This window comes from Salvelinus sp. IW2-2015, linkage group LG11, assembly GCF_002910315.2.
Source record: "Salvelinus sp. IW2-2015 linkage group LG11, ASM291031v2, whole genome shotgun sequence".
NCBI lineage: Eukaryota > Metazoa > Chordata > Actinopteri > Salmoniformes > Salmonidae > Salvelinus > Salvelinus sp. IW2-2015.
Window position 1 is genome coordinate 47178280 of NC_036851.1, and position 17019 is coordinate 47195298.

The 17019-nt window shown below is 42.8% G+C and overlaps 2 protein-coding genes across 6 annotated transcripts in view; both read right to left on the minus strand.

Annotated features, from left to right (window-relative positions):
* rdh5 (retinol dehydrogenase 5 (11-cis/9-cis)) overlaps positions 1 to 2369 on the minus strand; it is a 7733-nt gene extending 5364 nt beyond the window's left edge. Inside the window, exon 1 of one of the 4 annotated variants that reach the window (XM_023997283.3) lies at positions 2250 to 2369. The gene's annotated coding sequence lies outside the window, so the exon portion shown is untranslated. The remainder of the gene's footprint in view (positions 1 to 2249) is intronic. The other 3 variants (XM_023997282.2, XM_023997280.2, XM_023997284.2) reach the window with 3 other exon arrangements.
* A 2463-nt stretch (positions 2370 to 4832) lies between these two features.
* LOC111970502 (biogenesis of lysosome-related organelles complex 1 subunit 1) lies at positions 4833 to 16461 on the minus strand. Of its 2 annotated transcripts, none has more exons than XM_023997285.3 (4): positions 16260 to 16461; positions 14259 to 14331; positions 13200 to 13332; positions 4833 to 7052 (listed from the first exon to the last, which is right to left on the minus strand). In XM_023997285.3, the coding sequence occupies exons 1-4, from the start codon at positions 16333 to 16335 to the stop codon at positions 6942 to 6944; spliced, it is 393 nt and encodes a 130-aa protein (XP_023853053.1). In that variant the 5' UTR covers positions 16336 to 16461; the 3' UTR covers positions 4833 to 6941. The 2 variants fall into 2 exon arrangements, with proteins under 2 accessions (XP_023853053.1, XP_023853055.1); XM_023997287.2 differs by having other exon boundaries at positions 16275 to 16457.
* Between the last annotated feature and the right edge of the window lie 558 nt (positions 16462 to 17019).

Genomic DNA, 17019 nt, shown 5'->3' on the forward strand with positions numbered 1-17019 from the left:
CCCGACCATTTCAATTCAATCACATTCTCTGATATGTATATGGCGAGGACAGTAACTAGGTTGCACCTCTTTGTTTTAAGGGTGGAATAAAGGCCTTAAAATTCTACATTTTTAGTCATTTAGCAGATACTCTTATCCAGAGCGACTTACAATTAGTGAATTAATCGTAACATAGGTGAGACAACATATCACAATCGTAGCAAGTACATTTCTTCCCTCAAAGTATTTATCAGCAATGTAATTGCATGGTTCTTTTTGGTCTCCTGTGCTGTGAGCACCTTCCCATTTACACACACACACACACAACACACACACACACACAGCTCCTCCCATTTACACACACACCAAGCCCCTCCCCCTGCATATACACCAAGCACCTTACCATTTACACACACACCACCAACCCCTCCCATTTACACACACACCAAGCCCCTCCCATTACACACACACACACCAAGCCCTCCTTACACACCACACACACACCAAGCCCCTCCCATTTACACACACACACCAAGCCCCTTCCATTTACACAACCACACACAAAGCCCTCCCCCTGCCACTCACACCAAGCCCCTCCCCCTGCTTACTCACACCAAGCCCCTCCCCCTTCTACTCACACCAAGCCCCTCCCCTGTTACTCACACCAAACCCCTGCCACTCACACCAAGCCCCTCCCCCTGCTACTCACACCAAGCCCCTCCCCTGTTACTCACACCAAGCCACACACACCAAGCCCCTGCCACTCACACCAAGTCCACACCAACCCCTGCCACTCACACCAAGCCCCTCCTCACACCAAGCTACACCACCAAGCCCCTGCCACTCACACCAAGCACACACACCAAGCCCCTGCCACTCACACCAAGCAACACACACAAGCCCCTGCCACTCACACCAAGCCACACACCAAGCCCTGCCATTCACAACAACGATGAGAATCACGTCTTGCTCTCTGACAAATGGTTTCAACTCGCTATTTGCATTTGAGGTTTGGTCCAACAGAATGGGTCATATGGACAACGAGACACAGTGAGACATTATTGTACTGTAATAGAGGAGAAGGTAATCTTTCTACCCTTTTTATATCTCAACTCCTCAAATTGAGAGCAGAGCAGACGCTACTAAAACGGGAGTATCAATGAACATTGATTCTGGAAAAGTAATGCTAAGTTTGTCACACTGACAAAGGTACCACGTAGCGTTGAGGTACCACATTGAGGTACCACGTAGCGCTAGCAGCATTTTAGCCAAAGACTGTTATACTAGTGGTCTAACCTGTGTTTTTATAAATGAGCAATAAGCATAAAACACAATTACACAAGGAAGTGGCATGTTCTCATTCTGAGAAATAAGATTTCAMCAAAGTGGACAGGCTACCATGCAGTTCAAACAGTCGTAGACAGACAGAAGGGTGTGTTCATAACAATTCAACTGTTTTACCTTGTTAGCAAACAGATCCAAGTCGGATAATACAGATTAGCTGGCTACTCACGAGCACGTGGGCTTGTGCTTGAGATGATTGTTTAGGAGACTTTTTCTATATAACGCCTGCTTTAAGAAGTTAGTCATTATTAGCGTATGTGCGTTATGCATGGTTCTGGTTGTATTTGTAACAAAACGGTTGTTTTCATAAAACAGTCTTGAAAGTCAGATCTGTGATTATTGCAACAACAACAAAAAGGTTTAAAACTATTTGTAATTATTAGTAGGTCTTATGGTTGTGGAAGGCTTATATTTGGCCTATGTATACATTTTACAAACCCTGAATTCATTAGATTATTGCTGATTGTTTGAAAAGCAGTGTATTTGACCTTTAAATTGTACAACAAAGTTTATTTAGAGAAAGCATAACAACAAAGAAATGGAGATAAGAACTTTTAGGCCATATCGCCGAGCCACATGACAAAGCTGAGCATATGAAACKGTCCTTATTTACGCTGGTCCTTCATGGTCCTTTCCCCTCTGGATAATAACATTTGCAAATCAGTGCAAAGGCTTAGGAAGCCCGGTCCATTTAGAGCTTAACATTTATGTAAATAATTCAATAATAATATATTACAATGGACACGTCATGCACCAGAACCAGCTATGCCGCCTTGTACATATCTAACAATACTTTAAAGTTTGAAAGATTGGTTAGCACTTTACATGAATCACTTCAAAAATGCTTTCAGTTTTAATTATCTGATAATTATGTTAGAAATAAACTGCCAACCTACCTTTTCCCTGAAATAAAAATGCCAACCTACCTGTTATCAGTGGTTTACTGTAGGCTCAGGTCTACCTCCTCTTCTCTCTCCCTCTCTGACAGTAACAGTTTGGTCCCTGGAGCCTGTGTTGTGTCACTGTGTGTGACTGGCAGAGAAAGGGCTTTATCCCTGAAGTTTATCCTATAAGACAATCTGCAAACTGTGTGTAAACATGGACTGTGTGTGTGTGTGTGTGTGTGTGTGTTGGGAATAAAGGTAGGTGGGGAGGAGGAATTATGGGCCCAGTAACTGCAATACATTCAGGGACCACTAAATTCTGACACACATTTATGTGATTTAAAACCAAAAAAATGATTAGTTGATGTCAAGACCAATCAATGGAAAATGTCCATCTACCACTAGACTTTCATTAGGTAGCTGTCAGTATGTACCATAGCACAATTGAGAGCATCCTGTCAGGCTGTATCMYCGCCTGGKACGGCAACAGAACCGTCCGCAACCGCATTGCTCTCCAGAGGGTGGTGTGGTCAGCCCAACGCATCACCGAGGGCCCACTGCCTGTCCTCCAGGACAYCTACAACACCCGGTGTCACAGGAAGGCCAAGAAGATCATCAAGGACCTCAGCCACCCGAGCCACGGCCTGTTCACCCCGCTACCATTTAGAAGGCGGAGACAGTACAGGTGCATCAAGGCTGTGAATGAGAGACTGCTTCTATCTCCAGGCCATCAGACTGTTAAATAGTCACCACTAGCCTTAGTCACTGTTCTAACCGGCTACCACCCTGTACTCTACCCTGCTGCCCCATGTACATTGTCATTGAACACTGGTCACTTCCATAATGTTTACATACTGTTTTACCAACTTCATATGCATTTACTGTATTCTAGTCATGGCTCATCCTATATAACTACTTACTGCTGTACACACCTTTTTAATACATATACTGTTTTTACACACCATTATATATCCTGAACAAAAATATAAAACACACATCCAGCAATTTCAAAGATTTTACTTACATACAAGGAAATCAGTCAATTGAAATAAATAAATGAGTCCCTAACCTATGGATTTCACATGACTAGGAATACAGATATGCATCTGCAGAAACCTATTATTTTTTTTTTTAAGTAGGGGTGTGGATCAGAAAACCTGTCAGTGTCTGGTGTGACCACCATTTGGCTGTTGATTGTGGCTTGTGGAATGTCGTCCCACTCCTCTTCAATGGCTGTGCGAAGTTGCTGGATATTGGCGGAAACTAGAACACGCTGTCGTACACGTTGATCCAGAGCATCCCACACATGCTCAATGGCTGACATGTCTGGTGAGTATGCAGGCCATGGAAGAACTGGGACATTTTCTGCTTCCAGGAAGTGTGTASAGATCCTTGCGASACGGGGTCGTGCATTATCATGCTGAAACATGAKGTGATGGCGCCGGATGAAAGGCACGACAATGGGCCTCAGGATCTCGTCACGGTATCTCTGTGCATTCAAATTGCCATCGATAAAATGCAATTGTGTTCGTTGTCCGTAGCTTACGCCTGCCCATACCCTAACCCCACCACTCTGTTCACAACGTTGACATAAGCAAACCGCTCGCACACAYGACGCCATACACGTRGTCTGCGGTTGTGAGGCYGGTTGAACGTACTGCCAAATTCCCTAAAACAACGTTTGAGGCAGCTTAGGGTTTAGAAATGAACATTCAATTCTCTGGCAACAGCTCTGGTGGACATTCCTGCAGCTAGCATGCCAATTGCACGCTCCCTGAAATTTTAGACATCTGTGGCATTGTGTTGTGTGACAAAACTCTGGTAAAAGTTAGTTGGGGTCATCACCTAAGGTTGAGATTCTTGTTGTATTTTAGATTAATTTGTGCATTGCAACAACACAAATGTCATGTTGTCAGAAGTTATGAAAGAGAGTGGTTACCAAACAAGAATGGGATTGAGCTCCAATGCCTTGTGACGCAACATTACGTTCTTTTACTTTGTTCTGTAGCTGGATTAACTGGTATCTTTCTATCATTGCTTTACTTTGTTCTGTAGCTTGGATTAACTGGTATCTTTCTATCATTGCTTTACTTTGTTCTGTAGCTGGATTAACTGGTATCTTTCTATCATTCTTTACTTGTTCTGTAGCTGGATTAACTGGTATCTTTCTATCATCTTTACTTTGTTCTGTAGCTGGATTAACTGGTATCTTTCTATCATTACTTTACTTTGTTCGTAGCTGGATTAACTGGTATCTTTTCTATTTCATTACTTTTACTTTGTTCTGTAGCTGGATTAATTGGATTCCACAACCCAACAATAATACAAATGTCAGAGTTTGTCCGCCACTTCATGTCTTCATTCAAGAAAAGAGAAGCATCACAACAAAACATAAAAGTTAACAGACAAGTATTTTTCCACTTGTGGACAAGACATATAGCCTAGTCCCGCAGATCTGTTTGTGGATTTACCGACTCCGTTGCCGTCAATGAGTTTAGACATGACAATGAGTTGGCATGATAGCGTAAACAGACAAACTCAGGCTACAAGACATACAGTAGATGRGAATTATTAACTGAAGAGGAACATACATGATCCAAAAGGTTTTCAAGGAGCAAGAGACTGTTGAGATGTTACCGTCGCATTTATTACACAGGTAGAGGTAGCTAGCCTTGCTAACCCAGACTGATATGAATGAGTACGGTCATGTGCACATAGTCCAATTAATATAACAATTTGATTTCTAATGTTTACATGAAGACGATTTCCCCCCCAAAATCCTGTTTCCATGGACACATCTGAAACCAGGCTTCCTGATGGGACTTTGATCAATGCAGACAATCACCAATCRAAATAAACGTYCTCMCACAGCAACCATGTTATTTTTGGGGAGCCTATYTGAGTCGGAGTTCGGACCYATAAAGTTTGTATGTGAAAACTATTTCTAAGATGCATACTTTAAAAAAAACGAACATCAGTTGTATATTCAAAGGAAATGTGTGCTGCTGCTTCTGGCACATGTGCAGGTCAAACACACCGCTGGAACTCTGATTAAGATTCTTAATCATTTGAAAGATTGCGCAGAAAAGCAGATGTTTAAAATCGGCATATGCTTACTTCGATTATGACCGTATGCCGATTAAGATAAGCAGAGTAAGGAGTAAATGACTATTGCATGATCTGCCTACTGCCACAATCCATTTAACATTGGGTTAATAGTGTGCATGTAAACTTACTCAACGATGAATATTCATTCATGAATTCTGCAACAACCAGGGTAGGTAGTTTTAGTCAGACAGGGAGAAGGCAGTTACTAGGCAGTCTCTTTCTAAACAGGAGACTGGCTCTTGTAATTACATGCCAATAAGTCCAATTTACCCACGCTACTTTTACACAAACGGGCCTCTTTTGTTCCACTCTTACAGGCTGACTACACCGCTCACGTCGCGTGCGCGAGTGTTGCAAAATACATTTTGAAATCTACATTATGCAATTATTTCACCCACGCGTCTGTTGCCAAGGGCTAAAATAGAAGTCAGTTCTATTTCTGATGCAGATCGCGCTGCAAGTCCTGCCTCTTCCATYTGCTCATTGGTTTATAGAAGCAGGTACCCACGTGCCATCTCCTCGTTGGTTATACCCACGTGGGTGACTGAAAGACGAACGAGGCCAGTGGTGGTAATGCACCTAATTTATGAAAGTTGCCAATCGCAATATAAAGTCAAGAGAAGAAAAAGCCTGGAAGGAGGAGAGATGACTAGAAACAATTCCGTTAACCATTTAATGTGTGGATTAATTGGTGGAGTAGAGGACCTTGTGCATTYCAGGTAAAATAACAACTCAATGATTAGAAACCCAGGACAAATTAACTAGCAACAGCAAGCTAGCTAAATAGGACAAATTAGCTAGCAAGTGCAAGCTAGCTAGCTAAATTGCCATAAATGTTTAATGCTTTTTGACCTGTCCCCAAATTAATATAATTGGTTCAGAGTTTGTTTTGATATTTTAACCTGCGTGTCGTGATCGCGTTTGGTGTGGGGGGRCAAAATACATTATGCACAATGGCACACGCACGCAGCCGGTTTGRGTTCCGTGTCAGCTAGCTGTCCTGTTCATYCTCCATGGGAATAGGGAAATGGAATACATTTACAGAGACTAGCACCGCAATCGGAACTATTCATCTTCGCAGGAGAAGATCGTAAAAAATGGATTCGTTAGATATGCTTTGTCTTGTTCTCCCACACTGATCAACTCACTGGCGAAATAATGTTTGTGTGAACGGCTAAATCATTATTATTAGGAGTGTTGCTAAATTCACATGGACCATTAGGTTATGAGAGGTGAGTTATGAGGTTATGGCCCATTATTACACATAGTAGGACAGTTAGATATTTCCACCACAAAGTTATTATATGTGGTATAGACCTTAAACAATTCAAGTGYTGTTAACAAAACAACATTGCCGATGGGACTTAGATGCTCTGATCAATAAGGTTTATTTGTCCATAGACATACCTACTGTAACGCAATGTGTCACTCATGAACACTGGACAGAGYCTTAAAGCTGTAGTCATGTCTGAACCCACGTATCGTCCTTTGAGATAGATGGCTTATCGGGATTTTGGGTCCAGAATTGTGGTATCCGCTGTGAATCCACCCCCTCTTTCACAGTGAGAGTGTTCAGCTACCAATGCTAGCAGCAGTCYACCAGTTCTGGGTTTAGGTTCAGAGTGTCTATGAAGAGGCTGATGTGAGCTGTCCCTTGTGCACGTACTCCAGAGCTGTGGCGATGGTTCTCATATCCATCTCAATACTGCGAGCCCAGTTCTCCACATCACCGATTTCCTGGTCAAGAGAAAGATAAAAGGTTAGGAGYCAATGCTAAAGATACAATGGGAAGGGTTAGAACTAAAACATGAATAAGTAGCCTGCACAGATAGATTACAAATGCATAACTGTTTTAGTTATTCTGGTAATGACCAGGGTCCGGTTTCTCAAACGTATCTTAAGGCTAAGTTAATCTTAGAACCATAGGATCAAATAGAATCTAATTKTATTCATCACKTGCTTCGTAAACAACAGGTGTTGTCATTTAAGGCTCTAGATAGCAGGAAACAGCAGTTACAAAAACACTAAAATCCCAGAGTCMCCCACATGGATCGAACAATATTTGCACATTATTCTTTCTAAAATTCTTGAAGTTCTGTCAAGTTGGTTGTTGATCATAGCTAGACAGCCATTTTCAAGTCTTACCATAGATTTTCAAGCCAATTTAAGTCAAAACTGTAACTAGGCCACTCGGGAACATTCAATGTCTTCTTGGTAAGCAACTTCAGTGTAGATTTGGCCTTGTGTTTTAGGTAATTGTCCTGCTGAAAGGTGAATGTGTCTCCCAGTGTCTGTTGGAAAGCAGACAACCAATTTTCTCTAGGAACTTTCCAGTGCTTAGCTCTATTCCGTTTCTTTTTATCCCCCCAAGTATCTTTACATTTTGAGTACGTTTTCCACCACTGGTATAGAGGTCCTGGATGGCAGGAAGCTTGGCCCCAGTGATGTACTGGGCTGTACGCACTACCCTCTGTAGCGTCTTACGGTCGGATGCCGAGCAGTTGCCATACCAGGCGGTGATGCAACCGGTCAGGATGCTCTCGATGGTGCAGCTGTAGAACCATTGAGGATCTGGGGACCCATGCCAAATCTTTTCAGTCTTCTGAGGGGTAAAAAGGTGTTGTGGTGCCCTCTTCACGACTGTCTTGAAGTGTTTGGACCAAGATGGTTTGTTGGTGATGTGGACACCAAGGAACTTGAAACGCACGACCGGCTCCACTAAAGCCATGTCGATGTGAATGGGGGCGTGTTCAGCCCTCCTTTTCCTGTAGTCCACGATCAGCTCCTTTGTCTTTAATTATGTTGGAGGGAGAGGTTGTTGTCCTGGCACCACACTGCCAGGTCTCTGACCTTCCTATAGGCCGTCTTATCGTTGTCGGTGATCAGGCCTACCACTGTTGTGTCGTCAGCAAACGACTGGTGGTGGTGGTGTTGGAGTGGTGCTTGGCCACGCAGTCGTAGGTGAACAGGGAGTACAGGAAGGGACYAAGCAGAGGTGTTGTTGCATACCCTTAGTACCTGGAGGCAGCCCGTCAGGAAGTCCAGGATCCAGTTGCAGAGGGAGGTGTTTAGTCCCTGGGTCCTTAGATTAGTGATGAGCTTTGTGGGCACTATGGTGTTGAACACTGAGCTGTAGTCAAAGAACAGCATTCTCACATAGGTGTTCCTTTTGTCCAGGTGGGTTAGGACATTGTGGAGTGCAATAGAGATTGCATCATCTGTGGATCTGTTGGGGCGGTATGCGAATTGGAATGGTCTAGGGTTTCCGGGATGATGGTGTTGATGTGAGCCATGACCAGCCTTTCAAAGTACTTCATGGCTACCGACGTGAGTGCTACGGGGCAGTAGTCATTTAGGCAGGTTACCTTCGCTTTCTTGGGCACAGGGACTATGGTGGTCTGCTTAAAACATGTAGGTATTACATACTCTGTCAGGGAGAGGTTGAAAATATCAGTGAAGACACTTGCTAGTTGGTCTGCGCATGCTCTAACTACACGTCCTGGTAATCCTTGTGAATGTTGACCTGTTTAAAAGGTCTTGCTCATATCGGCTACGGAGAGAGTGATCATAGTCGTCCAGAACAGCTAGTGCTCTCATGCATGCTTCAGTGTTGCTTGCCTTGAAGCAAGCATGAAAGGCATATAGCCCGTCTGAGGGCATAGCGTGATTTCTTATAAGCGTCCGGATTACTGTCCAGTTCCCTGAAAGCAGCAGGTCTAGCCTTTAGCRCTGTGCAGATGTTGCCTGTAATCCATGGCTTCTGGTTGGGATATGAACGTGGGGACGACTGGTCAATGCACTTATTGATGAAGCCGGTAACTATGGTGGTATACTCCTGAATCCCGGAACATATTCCAGTCTGTGCTAGCAAAACAGTACTGTAGCGCAGCATCTGCGTCATCTGACCACTTCCGTATTGAGCGAGTCACTGGTACTTCCTGCTTTAGTTTTTGCTTGTAAGCAGGAATCAGGAGGATAKAATTATGGTCAGATTTGCCAAATGGAGAGCGAGGTAGAGCTTTGTATGCGTCTCTGTGTGTGGAGTAAAGGTGGTCTAGAGTTTTTTCCCCCCTCTGGTTGCACATGTAACATGCTGGTAGAAATGAGATAAAACGGATTTAAGTTTCCCTGCATGAAAGTCCCCGGCCACTAGGAGCGGCGCTTCTGGAAAAGCATTTTCAAGTTTGCTTATGGCCTTAAAACAGCTCGTTGAGTGTGGTCTTAGTGCCAGCATCAGTTTGTTGTGGTAAATAGACAGCTMCGAAAAAATATAGATGAAAAGTTTCTTGGTAGATAGTGTGGTCTACAGCTTATCATGAGGTACTCTACCTCAGGCAAGCAATACCTTGAGACTTCCTCAATATTAGACATTGCGCACCAGCTGTTATTGACAAATAGACACACACCAGTTTGAGGTGAGTAATCGCTGTTCTGATAACCAAAAGCTCTTTTCAGTCATAAGAGACAAAATAAGTTAAACAATGCAAAAAATAAAAAACACTAAATAGCACAATTGGTCAAGAGCTCGTAAAACGGCAGCCATCCTGTGTTTGAAATTCACTGAGGGACATTACAGATAATTGTATGTGTGGGGTATAGAGATTAGGTAGTCATTCAAAAATGATGTTAAACACTATTATTGCACACAGAGTCCATGCAACTTATTATGTGGCTTGTTAAACAATTTTTTATGCTCGCCAGAACAAAGGGGTTGAATACTTATTGACTAAARACATTTCAGCATTTTTTATTAATTTGTAAAAATGTTGAAAAACATAATTCCACTGTGACATTCTGGGGTATTGTGTAGGGCAGTGATGATTATAAAAATAATAATACTTTTCCAATTATTATTATTATTATTATTATTTTTTATCCATTTTAAATTCAGGCTATAACACAACAAAATGTGGAAARAGTCAAGGGGTGTAAATACTTGTACAGTGCCTTCGGAAAGTATTGCTTTGGTTACGTTACAGCCTTATTCTAAAATGCATTAAATTCATTTATTTTTCCTCAATCTACACACAATACCACAATAATAACAAATCAAAAACAGGTTAAAATGTTTTGCAAATGTATTATGTAAACTGAAACATCACATTTACGTAGGTTCTCAGACCCTTTACTCAGTGTTTTGTTGAAGACACTTTGGAAGCGATTATATATTCAAGTCTTCTTGGGTATGACACTACAAGCTTGGCACACCTGTATTTGGGGGGGGGGGGTTCTCCCATTGTTCTCTGCAGGTCCTCTCAAGCTCTGTCATGTTGGATAGGAAGCGTCGCTGCACAGCTATTTTCAGGTCTCTCCAGAGATGTTCGATCGGGTTCAAGTCCGGCCTCTGGCTGGGCCACTCAAAGACTTGTCCCGAAGCCACTCCATGTTGTCTTGGCTGTGTGCTTAGAGTCGTTGTCCTCTTGGAAGGTGAACCGTCACCCCAGTCTGAGATCCTGAGMGCTCTGGAGCAGGTTTTTAATCAAGGATCTCTCTGTACTTTGCTCCTTTGATCTTTCCCTCGATCCAGACTAGTCTCCCAGTCCCTGCAGATGAAAAACATCCCCACAGCATGATGCTGCCACCACCATGCTTCACCGTAGGGATGGTGCCAGGGTTCCTCCAGACGTGACACTTGGCATTCAGGCCAAAGAGTTCAATCTTGGTTTCATCAGATCAGAGAATCTTGTTTCTCATGGTCTGAGAGAGGGCCTGATTGGTGGAGTGCTGCAGAGATGGTTGTCCTTCTGGAAGGTTCTCCCATCTCCACAGAGGAACTCTGTCAGAGTGACCATCTGATTCTTGGTAACCTCCCTGACCAAGGCCCTTCTCCCCGATTGCTCAGTTTGGCTTGGCGGCCAGCTCTAGGAAGAGTCTTGGTGGTTCCAAACTTCTTCCATTTAAGAATGATAGAAGCCACTGTGTTCTTGGGGACCTTCAATGCTGCAGAAATGTTTTGGTACCCTTCCCCAGATCTGTGCCTCGCCACAATCCTGACTCTACGGACAATTCCTTCGACCTCATGGCTTGGTTTTTGCTCAGACATGCACTGTCAACTATGGGACCTCATCTAGACAGGTGTGTGCCTTTCCAAATCATGTCCAATCAATTTAATTTACCACAGGTGGACTCCAATCAAGAAACATCTCAAGGATGATTAATGGAAACAAGATGCACCTGAGCTCAAGTTCCAGTTTCATAGCAAAGGGTCTGAACACTTATGTAAATAAGGTTTCTGTTATTTATTTTGAATATATTTGCGAAAATTTCTAAAAACCTGTTTTCGCTTTGTCATTATAGGGTATTGTGTGTAGATTGAGGACATTTTTTTATTTAATACATTTTAGAATAAGGCTGTAATGTAACAAAATGTGGAAAATGGTAATGGCAAATGGTCATGACAATTTCCTGCCACAAGGGGGTGGTACTGTCAACTTTATGAATGAGCACCAGACATGATGGAGGTTCATCTCATTGTCAGAATGTTCTGAAAGTCATCCTCTTGACAAAGCAAAAAATTAGCTATATGTGAGATGACTCAGAGATATTTTGACGGTAATAAAGCATCGCTCCCCCTCTCCCTGACCAAGCCAAGGTCCCTCAGGCTAGTGACACCTTCTTTTCTCAGTTTGCAGTATATGACAAGGATAATGCACCAGCTTCTCAGGACATTGTAGAAGGCCAGAGAGAGGGAATGTTGTGTTTGATGTTCGAACAAGGGTTTGGATTTCCTTCATACCTCAGTTACCTCCACTATGCTAACAAAGACACAGCACAGAGATTGTCTTACAGCTGAGAAAGAGTGGTCTTGGTAGAACAGTAGCTATCTGTGAGTCAGTTTATATCTGTGAGTCAGATGTGAGTCAGATATATATTGATGTGCTTGAGGCCTACTGTAATTGTATATTTTTTTCTTTAACCTCTTTTTTTTCGTGGTATCCAATTGTTAGTAATTAMTATCTTGTCTTATCGCTACAACTCCCGTTAGGGCTCGGGAGAGACGAAGGTCGAAAGCCATGCGTCCTCCGAAACACAACCCAACCCGGAAGCCAGCCGCACCAGGAAACACCGTGTCGGAGGAAACACCGTGCACCTGACAACCTTGGTTAGCGCGCACTGCGCCCGGCCCGCCACAGGTGTCACTGGTGCGCGATAGGACAAGGATATCCCTACCGGCCAAACCCTCCCTAACCCGGACGACGCTAGGCCAATTGTGCGTCGCCCCACGGACCGACAGAGCCTGGGCGCGAACCCAGATTCTCTGGTGGCACAGCTAGCGCTGCGATGCAGTGCCCTAGACCACTGCGCCACCCGGGAGGCCTATTTAACCTCTTTTTAAACAGGCAAGTCAATTTAAGAACAAATTATTATTTCCAACGACAGCCTGGTAAAAGGCCTCCTGTTGTGACGGTGGATGAAAATAAAAATATATACACACACACACACACACACACACACACACACACACACACACACACACACACACACACACACACACACACACACACACACACACACACACACACACACACACACACACACACACACACACACACACACACACACACACACACACACACACACACACACACACACACACACACACACACGACCTTGGCTAAACTGCTTTTGAACGTTAGAATGTTTCACTGGATAAATGACAGAGCTCATGATACATCAAAAAAGGAGTGGAACTGTTCAATCTAACTTCTGTCTCTAGAGATAGTAAAGATACCTTTGATTTGGTTGCAGAAAGAAAATACCCCATACCACTTCTCCTGGCATCTTTAAAAACACTCAAACATGTTGTCTGCCACCACTCACCAAAAGACTTAGAGATGTTGGTTCCTAATCTAAGACCATATAGGGTTGACTGTGTGTGTGTACCTTCAGGGCCTGGTTGAAGCCTTCCACCATACTAATCCACTGGCCAGTCTGCTTGGAGAACTGGCCGGCCTGCACCTGTAACGTCTTCACCTCATGGTCCAGCTTCCTCTGGTTCACATACGCCTTGGCCACCCTGGAATTAAACACGCAGTAACTGGAAGATGAGTAGGGCTATAACACGTATAGCACATGTTAAAAACAATGTTACTTACAATAAGACGTTATAACACAATATAGATGTGTATAACAACGGTATCAGTCACAAGAGTTCGGAGATGATCAGAAAATGAATGCAAAGTTTGGCACAAGAATGGAAGCTAACTAAGTTCCATTATTCAATAGGAGGTTGATCTGATTACATCTTATGGGCAAAGGCATTCTATTTGATATTGGAAACTGAAGGGAAAGTAGACTGACAGTTCGTGAAAAAGTGAAAAATGATGTCCGTAATAAACTCCTTGACGTTAAATCTCAAAGAGAGAGAAAAGTTGCTACACTTGACTTTCTCCTCTTTTTGTTAACGGTAATATAATGTAGCGGCACAACAACGATGGTCACGTCTAACTGTGGCTCACTAAGATGCTTTTCTTGGGTTTGGCCTTTATGTAGCTGTCATAACGATTCTATATTACCAGTGTACATTCTGCTGTGGAGTCACATGCCATCATTGGTTAACACAGTGATTGAAGGCTAAGCACACAAACAAGGGGTAGTTTCTCCAACACAGATTATGCCTAGGCCTGTAAAAACACAACTCACTTGAGAATCTCCATTAAAAATGCTTTTTAGTCCAGGATGAAGTTTAATCTGTGTCTGGGACAGTGCCCCCACAAGGTTCAATTTGCAGGCATTCTTCAAATATAACATGCTATAATAAGCCAAGGCTACTCAAACAGAAGATGGTAGCTAAACATTTTCAATGCAGGTTACAACAAATGTCTAATATGTCACGTGTCAAGCCATTTGAGCTGAATTGGCTGAGTTGAACAGCTGAAGGACTTGAACCAATAGGACATGGGTCACATAAAACAGGTAAGTTACAAACAGGGCATTACATACCCCACATTAAGGTGGTCCACCAAGGCTTCTGTTAGACAGGTGGCAGCAGTAATTGCCTCTCGTCTACGTCCCTCTGTGCAGGGAAAAAGAAAACAGCTGTCATGTCATGGGTGAATGGAATTTGCCTCCGCTGGAGATGGCAGCATGGGCAGCTAGCCGGTTAGCCATCAGGTCAAGAAGAAGCAAGAAGCTAGCTAGCTGATTTCTGAGGCTACTTAGTTATGCGCTAGCTAGCTTTGGTCCAGGGCATCTGTGTGAGTTCCTCTACTAACACAGAACTAGATACAATTTGTTGTTGTCGTTGCATGATGGGACCATAGTTAAGGGCCGTCCACACCAAAGATGATAACTGATTTATTGTTATAATCTAATTCAACAGTTAACARGTGCATTCATACTACAACGATAACTACAAAAATAGTGGAGAACGAGAGCCATCGTTTTGGATCACTTTCAGAGTGATTTTTTCCCCCTGTCCCTCCAATGAAATCAAAAACACGTTCGATTGAAGTGTTCTTAGTTCTAGGTGTGCGAGGCTGCTTGGAGAGGAGAGAGGAGCGCACAGTAAACTTGCCTGGGCAACTAGACATGTGAGCATATTGTTGGCAACATTAATTCTAGGACATTTTGGGAGAATTATAATCCACAACAAACAGCACATATTTACCAATAGTATCTGTTAACGCTGATAACATCCTGACAAAATACACACTGACTGGTTGCTAATGTGCCTTTCTGGACCTTGTAAACTGTCTAGAAAATACAAATTACTGACCCAAATGGTTGCCGATCAGATKTTTATTATTTGGGAATGAAACATGCATTCAGAACATGAAATGACATTCACTGCAAAAAATATATGCATTATTACATTGTGTTGTTATAGCCTAGGTATGAACATTTGGTAACAGTTGTAAATGAGAATTTGTCCTCAACTAGCCTACCTGGTTAAATAAAGGTGAAATAAAAAAATTAAAATGTTCTTGTCCTTAAAAAGCTTAATAAATTGGGGAGACGCATAAACTGCGTCCCCACAGGAACTGAGAGCGCAGCCTGGGGAGCCCACGCAGTGTAGCCTATCCTAGGCTGCCTGTCATCTCATAATGCGCTTTTTTAAATTATCTTTTTATCTTTCACTGTGGAAATTAATTGGGTAGGCCTATAGCCTATTCACTGCAGTATTATGCCTAATGTTTAGCTAATGAATGATGTGTTGCATATATGTTTCTAACTTTGGTTACAGCAGGCTTCTCTTTGAGCAACTATGCACCTGGCCTCTCCGCTGCCTCTCAACTACAGCTAACCTATTCAGGGAATATATACCCCCAAGTATAATGGATGTATATTATAATCTTGTTGGGGGGGGCGTAATGCAGCATATTGGATACCCAACTTCCGTTAAAACCCAAAGATTTGTGTGTATTGTTGTGAATTGTTAGATACTACTGCACTGTTGGAGCTAGGAACACAATCATTTCACTACACCTGCAATAACATCTAAATATATATATGTGACCAATAAAATTTGATTTGGAAGGAGGAAAAAGTCACTATGACAACTAACACACCCGGAAGCACTGAATGGTCTGTGTTACCACCTTATTCATAGGCCTACAGCGAGCAATAGGAGGTTTTGATAAGTTGATTGACAGTACTGTATAACAATACACTCTCCTCTAGTGTGGATGCTCGCCAACGTTTCATAGTTATGTATAATATATCGTTRTAGTTAGTTATCGACCTTGGTGTGAACGGTCATTTACTAGTTAAAATAAGCTAGTTATACACGCAGTTAGTCACGAAATTCACAATACTTGTCCCATCTCATGCATTTCCAACCGTTGTCTGCCTTTGTGTCAGTCTAGGTTCAGGAACACAARTAACTTAACTAGAACAAGCTCAACGTTGCTGCTCGCAAATTAGCTAGCTAGCTATATTTAGTAGTATTGTTTTAGCATAACTATCGCTAGCTAATCATACAACTTCAGTTTCGCACGATACCTTCTTTCCTCTCACCTTGAAGTTCTTTTCGTTCGTTCTGCTTGGATTGGTGCTCCTTTAATAAACGAGAAAGCATTTTTACTTTGTTGTTCGTTCAGTTGTTTTAATCAGAGATATTTTAATTTAGCAAGCTATCAGAACTCAAAGCTGTTGTCACGAGACCACCAAATGCGGAAGAGACTTGTACCACGTGATCTTCTTCGTCTTCTTCTTCTTTTTAAAACGTAACCTATGATTTTACGAGGCAAGTCAGTTAAGAACAAATTCTTATTTACAATGACATCCTACACCAGCCAAACCCGGGACGATGCTGGGCCAATTGTGCACCACCCTATGGGACTCCCAATCACAGCCGGATGTGAAACAGCCTGGATTTGAACCAGGGACTCTAGTGGCACCTCTTGCACTGAGATGCAGTGCCTTAGACTGCTACACCACTCAGGAGCCTAAATGAGTTTTAACATGAGGTTGGCATCCAATACATGTTGCATTACCGCCACATACTAGGCTGCAGTATACAATAAAAAATAATAAAAAATACAACAAACACCCAACCATCTAACACTACACTCACAACATACCATACTCCACTATTTCAATCTATTTAGTCCTACTTCAGGCCAACAGCCTGAAAAGATGGGACACCACTGCTTAACACACCCTGTAACTCTTCTGAAGTCTCACACACTCAAATATCTCTCTGCAGCTGCCACCACAACCTCTATTTTTTGGCGACTTATGTTCCATCCCTGCAGTACAG